We start from the raw sequence: 16,192 nt of genomic DNA on the forward strand, positions 1-16,192 counted from the left end.
CAGCAAGATGGGGTCTTTGATTCCCTACAGGCTATGAAGTGGAAATTACACCAGGAGGCCAGAGAGGAGGCAGTCTCATGCTATACTTACAGCAGTCTACTGAAGTTTTCCATTGAAGTATATTATGCTCCTCTGGCAAGCTGCTACGCCTTAAGTTGTGCCTCTTTCATACAATTTAGAGCTGGAAAGGGTCTAAGAAGCCATCTAGTCATTTTACAGCTGGAGGAACCATGGTCCAGAGAAGAAAACTGATTACCAAGGTTACACAGAAAGCAAATGGTAGAACCATAATTTGAAGTCAAGTTTTCTGACTTTAAATCCAATACTCATTACTAACAAATTCTCTCTGCTGCCACTGAGCATTTTTATGCCTTTATATAGGAATAATAACTTTAGCTAGGGAAGGAATGAAGAAGGAAAGAACAAGGAAATAAAAAAACTACTGCCAGAGAACTAGAATTGGAGTCTGGGGACCTGGTTCTGGCCTTTATTGATTAGTGAGGGTGGAATAAGTATTAATAGGTGCCTGTTTTGTGCCAGGCACTCTGCTAAGAGCTTTACAAATACTATCTCATTTGACAGCAGTCAGCAAGTCACTGAACCTTTCTAGACCTCTGCTTACTTATAAATAGGAGACCTTTCTGCCCCTCTCCCAAGCCATACACACAGTATGGGAGGAGAGGGGATGATCTGTTTAATATTTAGAAGAGCTACATAACTGAATGCTATGTAATCATAGTCCAAGTTTGGCCCCCAAAGGAAATAATAGAAAATGTGCCCGCCTCCGTTCTGTGCAAAGGTAAGGAAGGGAAGATGGGTACTGCCTGACCACTCCAAAGTTCATAAGATCATAGCTCTAAGACTGAAAGGAATTCAGAGGAAATCCAGTGCAATCTCCTGAATTTACAGAATGTATTTTCAGATTTGGTCTATGTACAGGTTAGTTACACTAAACTATTATTTTTTTCCTTTCTTTTTTATTCCTTACTACAAGAGATTACTTGATGGGGAGGAGAGAAGTGAGATACACGAAAATAAAGATGACGCAAAAACAAAAAATATCAATAACATCTTTAAAAGAGGAACCTACTTTGAAAGAAAAAAAAGTGCTACATAAATTCAAGGCAATAAGAGTAATAAATGAGAATAATAATCACAATGTAACATACGACAGCCCCGACCTTAAGAGGCACAGAGCAAAGTCAGGGCCACAACACCCTTCTAGTTACATCATGATACAAACACTGTGGTCTATCAAAAGAAAATGGCAGCTATCTGTAAACTAGGTGAGATTCTATGATAAGATCTGCTATACATAAACAAATAATTATTGAAGGCCTGCTTATCAAATAGCAAAGAATGACTCAAACGCGAGTTTTCTGATTCCTACAATGCTCTTTCCATTTGACCTTTGTGTGTTCCTTTAAAGTATTTTCAAATGCAAATTTCAAGGAAATCAAATAAAAGTTCTATCTAAGTACACTGTACATCTTTTCTACCTTCTTTCAAATCCTATGCTCCAGTTTTTATTCTGTGTGGCAACAAAGAGAGTTTAATTTGAACTGAAGTGATACTGCAATGAACTCTTCAAATGTAAATTATAATAAATAAATCCTCATGGCTTAAGAAAAAAGCCTACTATGTAATTGTGTTTTGGCTTCATGTTTCTTTCCAATGTCTGTCCTCTATATATTATGTCTGGCTTGGGCCAAATGCCTCTAGAGAACAGAGACCAGGTTTTTCTAGTCTTCTTTAAGGAGAGTACATTTAAATGTTTGATGATAATGACGATGGTGGTGGTGATGACAATTACCATAATTATTTCATTAGAAGAAAAGTAAAAGGTTGATTGACTTCTATAAATAATATAGACTTTTACAACACACACGGAGCGCCTGGCTGAGACTACATACTTTTAAGCCATCCTAGTTTCCTCAACCCAAGATCGTGATTGAAATAAACTACAATATCAAGATTCCCTATAGGTCCTCAAAATAACAAAAGATATTATTACCTCTGTCACTTTGTAACCCTATCCCTTCTTTCTGAAGAAGAGCTCAAACCCCTTGTCTTAATACTTCAGTGAGAATCACAGAATCTTAGGGCTCATCTAGTTTAAACTGTACCTGAATAAGAATCTATTCTTGACCCAACAAACTGTCATCCAACCTTTGCCTAGAAGTGCTATGTTGAGAAGAAACCCACTACTTCCACAAGTCACTTTATTTGGATTTAGGTATAATTGTTGGGAAATTTTTCTTACACAGAGCCAAAATCTGCTTTGTTTCAACTTTCATCCACTTTCAAGTCCTATCCTAAGTTTTTTCTTCTCCAGGGAAAATATCCCAAATTCCTTCATCTACTCACTGGAGAACTTCCTTTTTTTCCCTCTTCCTCATCTTACATCAATCACTCAGATGCTTTCTGCCACTATCTTCTCCTTCACACCTGTCTCACAAAATGAGGTAGTTTTCCTTGCTAACTCCTCTACAAGTACAAGCAATCCCATTCCATCGGGTCTTTCCAAGTAGATTGCCCCCCTCTTTCATCTCACTTATCTTCACTCTTTCCCTATCTACTCTACCGGCTGCTTCCCTACTACCTACAAACATGGTCATGTCTCCTCCATCCTCAAAAAATCGTCACTCTATCCATCCATTCCTGCTAGCTGTCCTCCAATAACTCTCCTCCCTTTTGTGGCTACACTCCTTTAAAAGTCCTTCTACAATAGGTGCCTCCACTTCCTTCTCTTCTTAACTCCCTACAGTCTGGCTTCCGACTTCATAATTCCATTGAAACTGCTCTCTCCAAAATTACCAATGGTCTCAATGGCCGAATCCAATGCCCTTTTCTCAATTCTCATCCTTCTTGACCTTTCTTCAGACTCTGACCCTGTCAAGCACCCTCTTCTCTATAGGCTTGTTACACTACTCTCTACCGGTTCTCCTCTTACCCATTTGGCTGTTCCTTCTGATCTCCTTTGCTGGATCTTCATCAAGATGACACCAGGTGTCATTGGCTGTCTTTTCTTCTCCTTCTATACCATTTCATTTGGTGATCTCATCAGCTCCCTGTAACCAGAGTGGCCTTTGTTTTCTTTGGATGGCTCAGCTTGCCTCGTTGAGCCTCTGGACGCTGTGGCTTGCTCTTCCGGGGCGGGAGGCCCGGGGAGCGTTCCGGGCAGCGGACGGCTTCCTGTGTGGGGAGTCGTGGGGCTGGCTGAGGGGAGGTGTTAACGGCTATGCTAGGGGGAGGGGCCAAGTCGGGGGCCAGTCGGCCCTGGTCGTTCAGGAGGTGCTTGATGATGTCAAAAACTCTATAAGAGGGGAGAGGACAGCTTGAAGAGTTCTCTCTTCCTTTTCCGGTTGGAGCCAGCGACAGTTACAACGACCGTTACAGAGGCAGTTACGACAGTTACATCGTCAGTTACAGTTGCAGCTTCAGTTACAGACAGAGACACAGCTGAGGCAGGAGCTGCCAGTAGCAGAGCTGACCTACGGGAGGAAGCTGAACAAAGACTTCAGTCCAGTGGGTAATCTTATTACCATAAAGGGGGAAACATGATTTTGCTTTACGCAATCATGTTTCTCTGTAGCCTCCTGGTTACTCTTTCAAGGCGTACTTATTGGGCCTGGAAGATTTTGATCAACATATCAAAATGGGGCTTCTGGTTCATGGGTTGGTTACTGTGGAGCCTAAATAAATGTTTTGATTCTTCTGCCTTCTACTTTGAGAGTTTCTTATATCCGGCGGTTCCGAACCTTTCAGACATGTTTATGATCCTCTTTGAGATTATAAACTCTGCCCTCCTGATACATTTGGCGTCACGAACAGGATCGCTAGGTATAAGATCTCTATTTAGAAGCAGAACAATTTCAGAGGAAGAGATGAATATCCCAGGATGGGAGGATCCATTTTATTCCTCCCTAGCAAAAGAATTGGCTAAAAAAGCTGGACCCTGTGAAAACTGGGAACCAAGGCTACGGAGAGGAGATCCTAGGGATTTGGAAAAGTGTTTACGAGAAGTTGGGATTCAGTCAGGGGCATCACTATCTAGGCAAAGCTGGATAGTGTTATCAGCCTACCGGCTAGTATACGAAAGATTGAGATTAAGTGAAAGACATGGGGGCACTCCTACCCCACAGGAAGAAGAGGAATCTCAGATAGCAGAAGACCAAACTGACTCAAATGAAAACTTTTCTATTAATGTGGCTAAGAGCAACAGGAGACCAAAAAAGCCCAGAGTGCATTTCAACCCAGCCCAGAAAGAGCCTGACTGCCTGCTTCGTCCTAGCCATGGTGGCAGAGGAAGTGAGTGGGGAGAGAATGAGACAATGTTAGGGGCTGAGGCACAAAACACTACTGGGGTTCAGGATGTGCCTCACACAGAGAATAGGAGATGGTTAAATGATCAGACAAGGGCTCGACCCATACAAAGGAGGAAGACAGAAACCCGAGGTGAAGATTCAGTTACAAGGGAAATTCAGGAAGATTTCTCACCGCAAGAGGTCACAGATATTTTGAGTAGATTCAGCCAAAGAATAGGAGAACCATTGATATCTTGGATGGTAAGACTCAGTGATCAAGGGGCCGGTGGAATATCAGTAGATGGGACAGACTGCATGAGATTCATAGGTATCAGCCATGATCCTCTAGTTCAACAAGCTTTTAGGGAACATCATCAGCAAGGAGATGGTGATAGCAGGACTACTCTGTTGGCATTAGCCGCTGTGGGATGCAATAAGAGATATGCTACTGATTCTATGTGGCCCACTGAGCACAGACCCTGGTATTCACTTAGAGATTGTATCATGAGACTAAAGGAGGAGGTAATGAAGACTGCCATTATGACAGGAACTGCAGACAAATATTACAATGATTCAATGGAACTGCCTCATAGGAATTTAATAATTAGGACAGCTCCCCCTGCTTATAAACAACTAATTTTGAATTTATTACTTGGAGAAGTAGGGAGCCGTCTTACAACAGTGATAAATAAGATTTTACAGTTACATGACTTAGGTGACTGGGGAGGGGATAGATCTCCTCGAGAGAGAAGGGTGAATAACCAGCAAACTTGGCGCCAAAGGAGAGTAACAAGGAAAGAAATGTTTACTGCTTTATTGAGAGCAGGAGTAGGTTTTGAAATGATAGATGGAATTCCAACCAATGAATTATATAGAATGTACAGAGATAAAGGACTTGATAACACGAGAAATAGGGAAATAAGAACTGCTCCTGCAAGCCTACAAGCCACTCAGACTGAAGGTGACCTTGTGTGATTAACGGATGAAAACTTGTACATTTGGGGAAAGGCTGGGAGGACAATCTTAGTCTATATCTAGGGTGGGATCCTCTTGGCTTCCTCATTATGTTCCTTTTGAAAAGAAACATTTCCCACCTGAGTTTGGCTCTGATGTTGGATCTTTGCATAACTGAAATCTCAACCAAACTTGAGATGATTTTATTTGAAGAATTATAGTCCATACTTGTCTATTCTTTTTGTCCTTTGTTTTGGCTAACCTTGTTGCTAGTTTTGTTTCCTTCAGGCTTAAGCACCCTGCACTTTCCGGTGACTGCCTAAGCATGTAGCATTCTTGGAATTCCTGCCAGCTCGTTAAAGAAATGACCTCTGGAATGGGACTTTTTGGGGGCAGGGCCATCTCTACATCCAATTTCAGCATGAAGAAGCTATGGAAAATGAGACCTTCACCCCTCACCCCAAGATTTTGAGCCCCAATCGTTCAAGGGGGGTGGAAATGATGATAGTGTTCTGTTTACTTATTTTGTGTTATCCTTGCTGTGTTGTTTTATTGTTATGATATTATTGATCCTATGTAATGGATACAAGGATTTAGGGGTGGACATTTGAATTATTAATAATTATTTTGGGGATGATTGATTGAAGAGATTATTTTGCTGGGATCTAGGGGTGGATCGCATTTGAATCGTTAACCAATGTTTGGGAATGTTACTGAATGATATGTTTTGCTTTATAATGAATGATATGTTTTAGTTTCCTTTGTAATTGGATCACAATGTATGTTCTAGGATACATGGCTGATTAGATTATGTATCCTATAACAAGGGGTGGAGTGTAACCAGAGTGGCCTTTGTTTTCTTTGGATGGCTCAGCTTGCCTCGTTGAGCCTCTGGACGCTGTGGCTTGCTCTTCCGGGGCGGGAGGCCCGGGGAGCGTTCTGGGCAGCGGACGGCTTCCTGTGTGGGGAGTCGTGGGGCTGGCTGAGGGGAGGTGTTAACGGCTATGCTAGGGGGAGGGGCCAAGTCGGGGGCCAGTCGGCCCTGGTCGTTCAGGAGGTGCTTGATGATGTCAAAAACTCTATAAGAGGGGAGAGGACAGCTTGAAGAGTTCTCTCTTCCTTTTCCGGTTGGAGCCAGCGACAGTTACAACGACCGTTACAGAGGCAGTTACGACAGTTACATCGTCAGTTACAGTTGCAGCTTCAGTTACAGACAGAGACACAGCTGAGGCAGGAGCTGCCAGTAGCAGAGCTGACCTACGGGAGGAAGCTGAACAAAGACTTCAGTCCAGTGGGTAATCTTATTACCATAAAGGGGGAAACATGATTTTGCTTTACGCAATCATGTTTCTCTGTAGCCTCCTGGTTACTCTTTCAAGGCGTACTTATTGGGCCTGGAAGATTTTGATCAACATATCAAAATGGGGCTTCTGGTTCATGGGTTGGTTACTGTGGAGCCTAAATAAATGTTTTGATTCTTCTGCCTTCTACTTTGAGAGTTTCTTATATCCGGCGGTTCCGAACCTTTCAGACATGTTTATGATCCTCTTTGAGATTATAAACTCTGCCCTCCTGATACACTCCCAAGGATTCAATTATCATCTCTATGCTGATAATTCTCAGATCTACTTACCCGGCACTTCCCTCTCTGATAACCTCCAGGCTCATATCCCCATAAGACTACACTGAACATCTCAAAGACATCTTAAACTCAATATGTCCAAAACTGAACTCTGTCTTTCCCTTAAAACCCTCTCCTCTTCTTAACTTCTCTATTACTGCTGAGGGCACCACCATGCTCCCAGTCACACAGGCTTACTACAACCTGTCACCCTAAACTCCTCACTTTCTCACCCCCTTATCCAATCTGTTGCCAAGTCCTGTTGACCTTCTCTTTGCAACATCTTTCACATATGCTGCCACCTCCTGTGACAATGTCATGCTCTGGTACCAGCCCTCCCTCATCATGTCATACAAGAAGAGAACTGCAACAGCCTGCTGGTTGGTCTGCCTGCCTCAAGTCTCTCCCTACTCCAGTCCATCCACTACTCAGCTGTCAAAGTGATCTTACTAAAAGCACAAGTCTGACCCAAACTCCAGTGGCTCCCATTACACCAACCCACACACTCTGTGATCCAGTGACACTAGCCTCCTTGCTGTTCCTGGAACAAGACACTCCATCTCCCAACTCTGGGCTTTTTCTCTGGCTCTCTCCTATGGCCACGAAGCTCTCCCTCCTCATCTCTGTCTTCTGGCTTCCCTGGCTTCTGTCAAGTCTCAACTAAAATCCCACCTTCTATAGAAAGCCCTTCCTGATCCTCATTAATTGTAGTCCCTTCCCTCTATTGATCATTTCCAATTTATCCTGTATATTGTTTTTTTGTACATAGTTGCTTGCATGCTGTCTCTCCTATTAGACTGTCAGCTCCTAGAGGGAAGGGACTATCTTCTACCTTTCTTTCTATCTCCAGGGTTTAGCATAGTGCCTGGTATATAGTAGGTACTTAATAAATGTTGACTGACTAACTCAGGGCATGATCCCAAGTATTTTCAATACCCTAGTCATATTCCTCTGAATACTTTCTATACTTATCTATACCTATCACTTTCTATACTTATACTTGTCCTTCCTAAAATGTAATGCCAAGAACTGAAGAAAATATTCCATATGTCGTATCACTAGGGCAGAGTACAATGAGGCCATCACCTCCCTGGATGCAGCCTAGGACGACACTGGCTTTTTTAACGGCCACATCACATTGTTTACTCATGCTATGCTTGCAATTTAGTAAAACCTTTCAAGCTTAAGGTGCAGTGTTGTTCAGTCACACCTCCCCGTCTTATACTCATGAGGTAGACCGTTTGAAACCAAGTGTCCAAGTGTACGACTTTACACTTCTCCCTATTAAATTTCACCTCATTCAATTCAACCCAGCATTCTCACCTGTCAAGATGTTTCTGGACTCTCACTAGGCCTCCTCATTTGGTGCCATCTACAAATTTGATAAGCTCGCCATCCATGTCACTGTTTGAGGCACTCAGAAAAATGTTAAACAACACAAAGCCAAAAACTGATCAGATCCCTGAGCCACCCACTACAGACCTCCTCAGAACTGACAACTGAACCATTCATGAGCACTCTCTGGGTTCCTCTATCTAATAGGTTCTGAACCTACCTAACCGTACTGTCATCAAGGCTAAACATGGTCCACGAGAATAGCACGAAAAATGTTATCAGATGCTTTCTTGAAATCTCAATAAATTATTTCTACATCACTCTCCTAATTCACCTCTCTAACAGCCCTGGCAAAAATAGAATCGAGTTTAGTCTGAAATGACATGTTCTTCATAAAACAATGCTGGCTCTTTCCAGTCACTTCTTCCTTTTCTAGATGTTTGCCTATCATCCCGTACATGGTATGTCACATAATTTTGCCAGGAATCAAAGTCAGAATCACTGGCTTAAAAGTCTGTAGAATAATATTTGTAAAGCACTTTTCAAACCTTAAAGAGATCTATAAATGCTCTTTTTATTATCAACTCACAGTCTTCTATCCTTGGGATATTTGCCTTTCTCTGGGCCAGTGGCAACTCTGCTGTTCTCCAGTCTTTCAGAGTTACTCACAGTAATTACTCTGAGCCATGTGAGATGTAACACATTTGCATCTACACCTGGTGGACTGGACAGAAAGGTGACTAGGTGCTTCCTTACTACTTCCTGTTATCCTGGGTTTCAGTTCCGTATTAGCCACTTTATTCTCCTTAACAAATAAAGGCAACAGAGATAAAATAAAGGTGAATAGCACTACCTTCTCTTGGTTGACAATTATCATCATCCCACCCACCCTCATCAGCAGTCATTTCTTTCTTTGAGCCTCCTTTTATCCCCAACACAGGAAAAACAAACAACATATTATTGGTCTTAGCAATGATTCCCCGATGGTTCCAGCTCATTCTAACCTTCATTACTCCTTGCACTCGTTTTACAAGATTATGCCAGACTTCTGTATCATTAATTCTCTACTACAAGCCCTTACTTTCATCTACTATAGATATAGTTTTAAACTTAAAATTAGTCTTTCAGGTCTCTACAAATCCACAAGTCTCCTTAGACAACCATCTCCTACACTTCATTCCCCTCCTTTTCCTCCTCACCTTAGCAAGGAGAGTTGATATAGAGGATAGCTGCCCTCCTCTTATATTATTTGTCCTTTGTTTCAAAGAGGACCAGTGACATCACAGGACGATGTCCTGACTGCTTGGTGAATTGGATTTAAGTGAGGCAAAGTTGCTAAATCAGGTTGAGAGTAACTGACAGGCTTCAAACCCACTGGTGAGCTAGGGGGTGTCTACCCCAAGCACGTGAAGACTTCCCCTGAAGGAACGGGCGGATGAGAACAATTTATTCCATTGGCCATGAAGGCAGCTGAAGCAGATGCTATGTAGAGCGTGTTCAGACACTGAAGATGCCAAGATCATCTACCGCAGTCCAAGCCATCACCTCCTCTTTATAGAGAAACTGAGAAAAAAAGCCTAGCCATCGACCCACTCCCAGACTAATCTTCTACCCACTTAGCCAAGCTGCTTCTGAGAACTAGACCACATTGAGGTTCTAACCAATGGAGTTTTATCCCTAAAATAATATCTATGTTCTACACTTTCTACTCAGACCCTGAAGTATGTCATAATGTGATCATGTTAAGGGTGAAACATCACTTTTGTGCCCTTCCTGTTCCTTCCCCAGCATGCATTCATTCAACGCCTCAGTAATACGCACAGCTCTGTGATAGGCACTAGTTTAAAGTGAAATAGCATAAAGGTAAAAGGCTATGTAAATAACATTTTTATTGTTATTACATTTCAATCATTTCAAAGCTCCAGTTTGTCCTCAGCAACACCATAGTACATAATACATAATGCCTATAAGCATTCTTCCACCCCAGAGAGGACAGTTAAAATCTCTCAGAGGTCTGCTGGATAGTTATCGAATGGTAAATCTCTAAACGTCTCAGTTTCTCATTCTACATGGACACAACCTCATAGAGAAAAATTAAGACTATGAGCTCAACTAATCTTCACCTTACAAGGGGAAAGGAGACAAAAATCTAGGTATCTCATAAATCCTCCCACAGGAATTCTTTATCTAACACAGTTTCCTAAAGTCGCAAATGTTCAGCCTAAAAATTCAAACGTTCATCTGCAGTAAGGTGTTATCTGAATGAGCGCTGAATTGGAGTCAGAAGACTTGGATTTGAGTTCTAGCTTACGGGTTACTATGTGACCACAGGGGAAGGAAGTCACTTTACCACACTGGGCCTCAGTTTTTTTCAGCTGTAAAGTGAGAGAGTTGGACTAAACTCTTCCAACTCTAACATTCTATAATTCTATCTGGATCCACTACTTCTCTTGGTGTGGGGGTGGAGGGGTACTTGTTGTTCCCTTCTCCCCTTTCCTCTACCTTTAGAATTTTAACTTCACTCTAATCAGGATTCTCTTATTCAATTTATTTGTATCCATAACACTAGCAATGCACCTGGAATGCAGCAGATATTTAACAAATGCCTGGTGACTGACTGACATAATTTTCTTAGTCACAAACTAAAATGAGTATCTTCTGCCGGGGGAACAAAATTAAATAGCTCTGGTCCCACCTTTTCTCCACCACCACAAGCTTTTGTATTTAGATGGAAGGTTCCAGAGCTTAAAGAGGCCTAGTGTTTGAATGCCATGATGCAGAGGAAAGATACATCTATCTCTTAAATTGTATTTTTAAAAGGAAAAAACAAAGGTCCAACATACTTTGATCACCTCCTCCCACCACCCACCTCCTCCACTCCCAGAGATGATTCTGTTTTCTGAACTGCAATTTCCAAAACTAAAGTCACTCTTCCAAATAATGGGGAAATGGGCTTCTGGTACAACATGAATTTGCTCACCTTAACTTTCAATCTGTCCTCATTTGAGCACTTCTACTCTGCTTCCTACCAACATACCTAGATCTCCCACATCCTTTCAAAAATCTTCACTTGTCCCTACTGGACCAAGAATCACGCTCTCTTCCCTTTCATAGCCAAACTCCTAGAAAAAAAAACTATATATACTTGTTGCCTCTACTTCCTCACCCCCACATTCACTTCTCAACACTTTACTGTCTGGCTTCTGATCCACAATTTACTAAAATTGTCAACTCCAAACTGTCAACTCAATGATCTCCTAACCACTAAATCCAACAGCCTTTCTTAGTCCTCATGCTTCTTGATTCTCTGCAACACTTAACACCATTAGCCACCTGAATCCTACCTATCTCCTAATGTTTCTTGGCACTACCCTCTCTGGTTCTCTCCTTCCACCTATATCATCACTCCTTCTCGGTCTCCTTTGCTGGATCATTATTTAGGTCCAGTCCCCTATGAATACATACCCCACAACTGTCTCTACTCTCTCCTCTTTTCTATCTATACTCTTCTCATTTGATCATCTCATCAGCTATCATTAATTCAACCATTATCTCTATGCAGAAGACTCCCAAAGCTACCAGTCCAGCCCTTATCTTTCTCCTGAGTTCCACACTTCTCAAAATCAACATGTTCAAAACAGAACTAATTACCTTTTCCCCCTAAACCAGGGATGAGGAACCTGAAGGCCTTGATACCACATGTGGCCTTGAGGCTTCAAGTTTCCCACCCCTGTGGCCTTACCCATTCCTCCTCCCAACCACCATTTTTTTTTCTAGGAGATGACATTACTAATCACCCACATTTGCAGTCTTGTAATCTTCCTCAAATCCTCCCTCTCCTTCAAACCACACAGGCCCAGTCTTGTTTGTTCTACTTCTACAATATTTCTTGCACTTATTCCTTCTCTCTGCTGACAAAGCTGCCAGGCTAGGTTCTGACCCTCATCCCCCTAGTCTGAAATATGATGACTATCGCCTTAATAATTGGTCATCCTGTCTCTTCCCTCTCCAACCCATTCTCCAGAGCTGCCAAACTGATTCCTAACACACAAATCCGACTATGTGACTCCTCTGCTCAGGAAGTTTCAGGAGTTCCCTATAGTCTCTAAGACAAAATACAAATTCTTCTGTGAGGCTACAGTAAGCCCTGCCCACCTGGCTCCAGCCTATCTCTCCAGATTGATTTCCTATTATTCTCCATTACATATTCTACATTCCAGCCAAACTCAACTGCTTACTTTCTCCCTTCCCTCTCCTGCCTCCGGTCCATCTTTGTACAGTCTCTGTCCCATCATCTTTGCCGAGAGCTACCTAGAACTTCCTTTACAACTCGGCTCCAGGCCTTTCCTGCGGCTTCCAGTTGTTAGTGATCATACCCATGACTTTGTATTTACGGTTATCACTTATCTGCATACATGTTGCTTCTCCCCAAGAGACTATAAGATGCTTGAGCTCAGGAATCATTCTATTTTTGTAGTCCCATCACTTGGCACTTTGAAGGACCACAATAAATGTTTGTTGAATTGAATTAAATGAGCTGTGAGGAAGATTTTCTTAGTGAAGAACCCTAAAAAGGGTGAAAGAAAAAGGCTGTGGAATTTTCTTCTCTGGAGGACTTCAAAAATAAAACACATTCTCCTCTGGGCCTTCCTACCACCTACTTCTTCGTGGAGCAAAGCAGAGGAGGATAGCAGTTTTCTCTACATTCATTTCAGATCAGCAAAGCTCTGAACACAAGATGTCAAAACTACAACTCCACAAGCAAGCCCTTCCTCTATAACATTCTCCATCATGTTATAAACTAAGGTTGTCACAGACACCAGCAAGTCAAACAGAAGAGGATTACTTAGGAATGGTCTAAAATTTTACTATCTGACAATCTGTGTACTTTCTAGCTTTCACCCCTAATTCTAGACCTTTGAACAAATTAATGACGTGTACAACCAAAGCAGAAATACATAGAATTACTAAGAAATACAACCTAAGAATCTTGCTAGCCATTTCTATGTTAAAATGCTATCAGCCCCTAAATTTACAGGCTACTTGGCTGTTATTATCCTTGATATACTTAAGTGCAATCTATAAAACTCATTCAGTTATTTTTTAACTAAAAGTTTGCATTTAACATATCCTGGGAGCAAAGAAGGCCAGTTCCCCCAATTTCAGGTCCTGAGGAAAACTAGAAGGAAAATGTTGAAGACCGTCACCTTGAAAACTCTGGTCATGTTTAAGTGCTTTGGGGTCTTTGTATTTTTGTGCTGAGGAGAAACTGGTACTAAGAGGGTTAAGAAAGCAGCTCAGGAGTCAGGTTATGAAGGAAAGGAGGGAGGAAGGAAGGAAGGGAAGAAGGGACAAAGACAGGTTTTATTAGTCACTTACTGTATGCTGGGCACTGTGCTAAGCTCTGGGGATACAAAGTATAAGCAGAAAGACAGTCTGTGCCCTCAAAGAGCTTACATTCTAATGGGAGAAGACAACACACAAAAGGGGGTCACAAACACAAAAGGAGTGGTGTCATGCTTTCCTCAAAAAAAAAAAAAGCATAATTTCTAACAGAGGCAATTCACTAGCACCAAATAGACTTCCTTTGCTAAAATACACCAGGTGACCAAGTTGTGTAATGAGAACAAAGTGTAACAGATGTATAGCCAAAGTGCTACACTGATTATCTACAAAATATTAACAACGGCAAATAATAACAGCTAACATTTACATAGTGCCTTCTACATGCAAGGTACTTTACATATTATTTCACTCGATCCTCACAACAACCCTGAGAGGTAGATGCTATTATTATTCCCATTTTACAGATGGGGAAACTGAGGCACATGGCGGTTAAGTGATTTGCCCAGGATCACACAGCTATAAGGGTCTAAGGCCAAATTTGAATTTAAGTTTTCCTGATTTCAAGCCCACAGCTCTATCCACTCTCCCACCTAGCTGTCCCAAGAACCGCGGACCTCTGACGCCTTGGCTGAGATTCTTTATGGAAGCCATCAAAAAGAACCACACGGGATGAGAAGTCATGCATGAGTCGCAATCTGCACCCGCAGACAGGCAAGATCATGGAGCCTCTCAAGTATACATGACCTTCCCCCAAGCCCAAACTTTGCATTCCTTCTTTGACAATACAGCCCACAGCTTTAGGGCTACTGAACTTCATTCCATTTCCCTTCCATCAGCATGAATGCCCTAGCTCACTTCTGCCATCGCCCCCCACCCCCACCCCCCTGATCCTCCTCTCTCTTCCTCCTCTCCACCTCCTGGCTTCCTTAAGTCCCAAAGTCCCACTTTCGCCAAGAAGTCTTTCCAGAGCGCCCCCTTAACCCCAGGGAGTTAATTTTTTCCAAGTTATCCTTGTTTGTACAGAGTTGTCAGCACGCTGTCTTTCCCATTAAAGTGGGAGCTGCCTGAGAACAGGGGCGGTCTTTTGTTGTCTCCAGCACAGTGTCTGGCACATAGTGGGCTCTCAATAAATGCTATTTGACTGACTTCTCCACGGAATCATCTTTTCACTTTGGAGCATCCTACACACCTTGCCACCTCCTTCCTGTCCTTCACAAGTCCCCCCTCCCCCAGTCTACCCCCAACTCACAGCTGGATTAACACCCCCAGCCCTTCTCTTTCCAAACTCAACCATTCCTCTCCCCACACTTCTTCCTCTCAGGAAACCATCCTTTGGCAACCCCGAAGCCTGTGGGCATCCGACTGGCCCAGACACCGCAGGTCCACCCCCAGGAATTCCCTCCATCGCCCCTGACCCTAGCACCCCGCAGGGCCCCCCTCGCCCCGGACACCCCGCAGGGCCCCACCCCTCGCCCTTGACCCTGGCACCCCGCAGGGCCCCGCCCCTCGGGCATCTCGCGGCGCTCCCCTCCTCTCCCTCCACATCCCAGGTCCTCGAGGCGCCCCCCGCGGCCGGTCCCTGGGGCCCGGAGGCGCGTCCCTCCTTACCCGCGTGCAGGACGGCCTCGGAGACATCGCCGTGGGCCACCGGGCCCTGCTCGGGGCCGCCGCCGCCGCCTTGGGGGAAGCTGCAGTCGTAGGAGCACTGGATGTCGCGAAAGAACTTCTGGGTCTCGCTCAGGTTCTGCTGTAGCCGCTTCAGGTACAGACGGTGGTGGGCGAAGGCCCGGCCCAGCTCCCGAGCCAGCCCGACCCCGCTGCCACCGCCACCACCGCCGCCGGGGCCGGGGCCCGAGGCCGGGCCGCTCCCGCGCGGGTCCGTCCCACCCCCGCCGCCGCCCTCCATCTCCTCCGACCGCTCCGTCTTCGCGGCTCGGCCCCAGGCCGCCGGCCCGCCCGGCCTCCCGCCTCCCTTCTGCCCGCCCCCCAATGTGTAGAGAAGGGGGAGCCCCAGCCTCGCTACGCCCCAGCCCGCCCGCCCACCGACTGCACGCCGCCCACCCACCCCCGGGCTTCCGTCACCCGCAGACGATAACAAACCAACCCGCAGTGCGCCCACAACGGAACCTTTATTCACCCTGCCCAGGGGAGAGGGGGGACGCGAGGGGAGGGACGCCGCCCCGCGAAGCAGCCTGGGACTTGTAGGCCGAGGTCAGGCTGCGGTCCTGGAAGCCGAGAGGTGGAAAAGCGGGGATCTCCAAGAGGCTGCAGAGGGAATCTGGGGAGATGGGCTGGAGCCAACTCGAGCCCACTGCTAAATTTTCACTGTGAGCATTTAAGTCTAGGAAATCAACTTGGTTTATTGTTCTGTTGATTGTCTAGACTTAAGAAAGCGAGGGAGAATCATGAGCCACTTGGCCTTGACGTGTGTCTTTCTGCAGCCGTCCAGTGCAAGGCGAGCCACAGAGCTCAGAATCCAGGTTCCCTGTATTGTGACCCTGTGGAAACGAGCTTCAGCGAAAAAAATGATTTAGAACAAACAAACCCACCTTTGTCAATATTGTCTAGCCATCCCATCTCATTAGTGGGTGTGGAAGCAGAGTGGTCTTGAGTCCTTCTGCATGCTTGG

At 44.3% G+C, this 16,192-nt stretch overlaps 1 protein-coding gene across 1 annotated transcript in view; it reads right to left on the reverse strand.

Moving 5' to 3' along the window:
- DSTYK (dual serine/threonine and tyrosine protein kinase) overlaps positions 1 to 16,192 on the reverse strand; it is an 89,846-nt gene that overhangs the window by 53,406 nt on the left and 20,248 nt on the right. Inside the window, exons 3-4 of the mRNA XM_036755529.1 lie at positions 15,701 to 15,788; positions 15,172 to 15,609 (exon numbers count right to left, since the gene is read on the reverse strand). Of these exons, the coding sequence (XP_036611424.1) occupies positions 15,172 to 15,609; positions 15,701 to 15,788 (526 nt within the window). The remainder of the gene's footprint in view (positions 1 to 15,171; positions 15,610 to 15,700; positions 15,789 to 16,192) is intronic.

The sequence above is a fragment of the Trichosurus vulpecula genome, chromosome 4 (genome assembly GCF_011100635.1).
Source record: "Trichosurus vulpecula isolate mTriVul1 chromosome 4, mTriVul1.pri, whole genome shotgun sequence".
In the NCBI taxonomy this organism is placed as follows: domain Eukaryota; kingdom Metazoa; phylum Chordata; class Mammalia; order Diprotodontia; family Phalangeridae; genus Trichosurus; species Trichosurus vulpecula.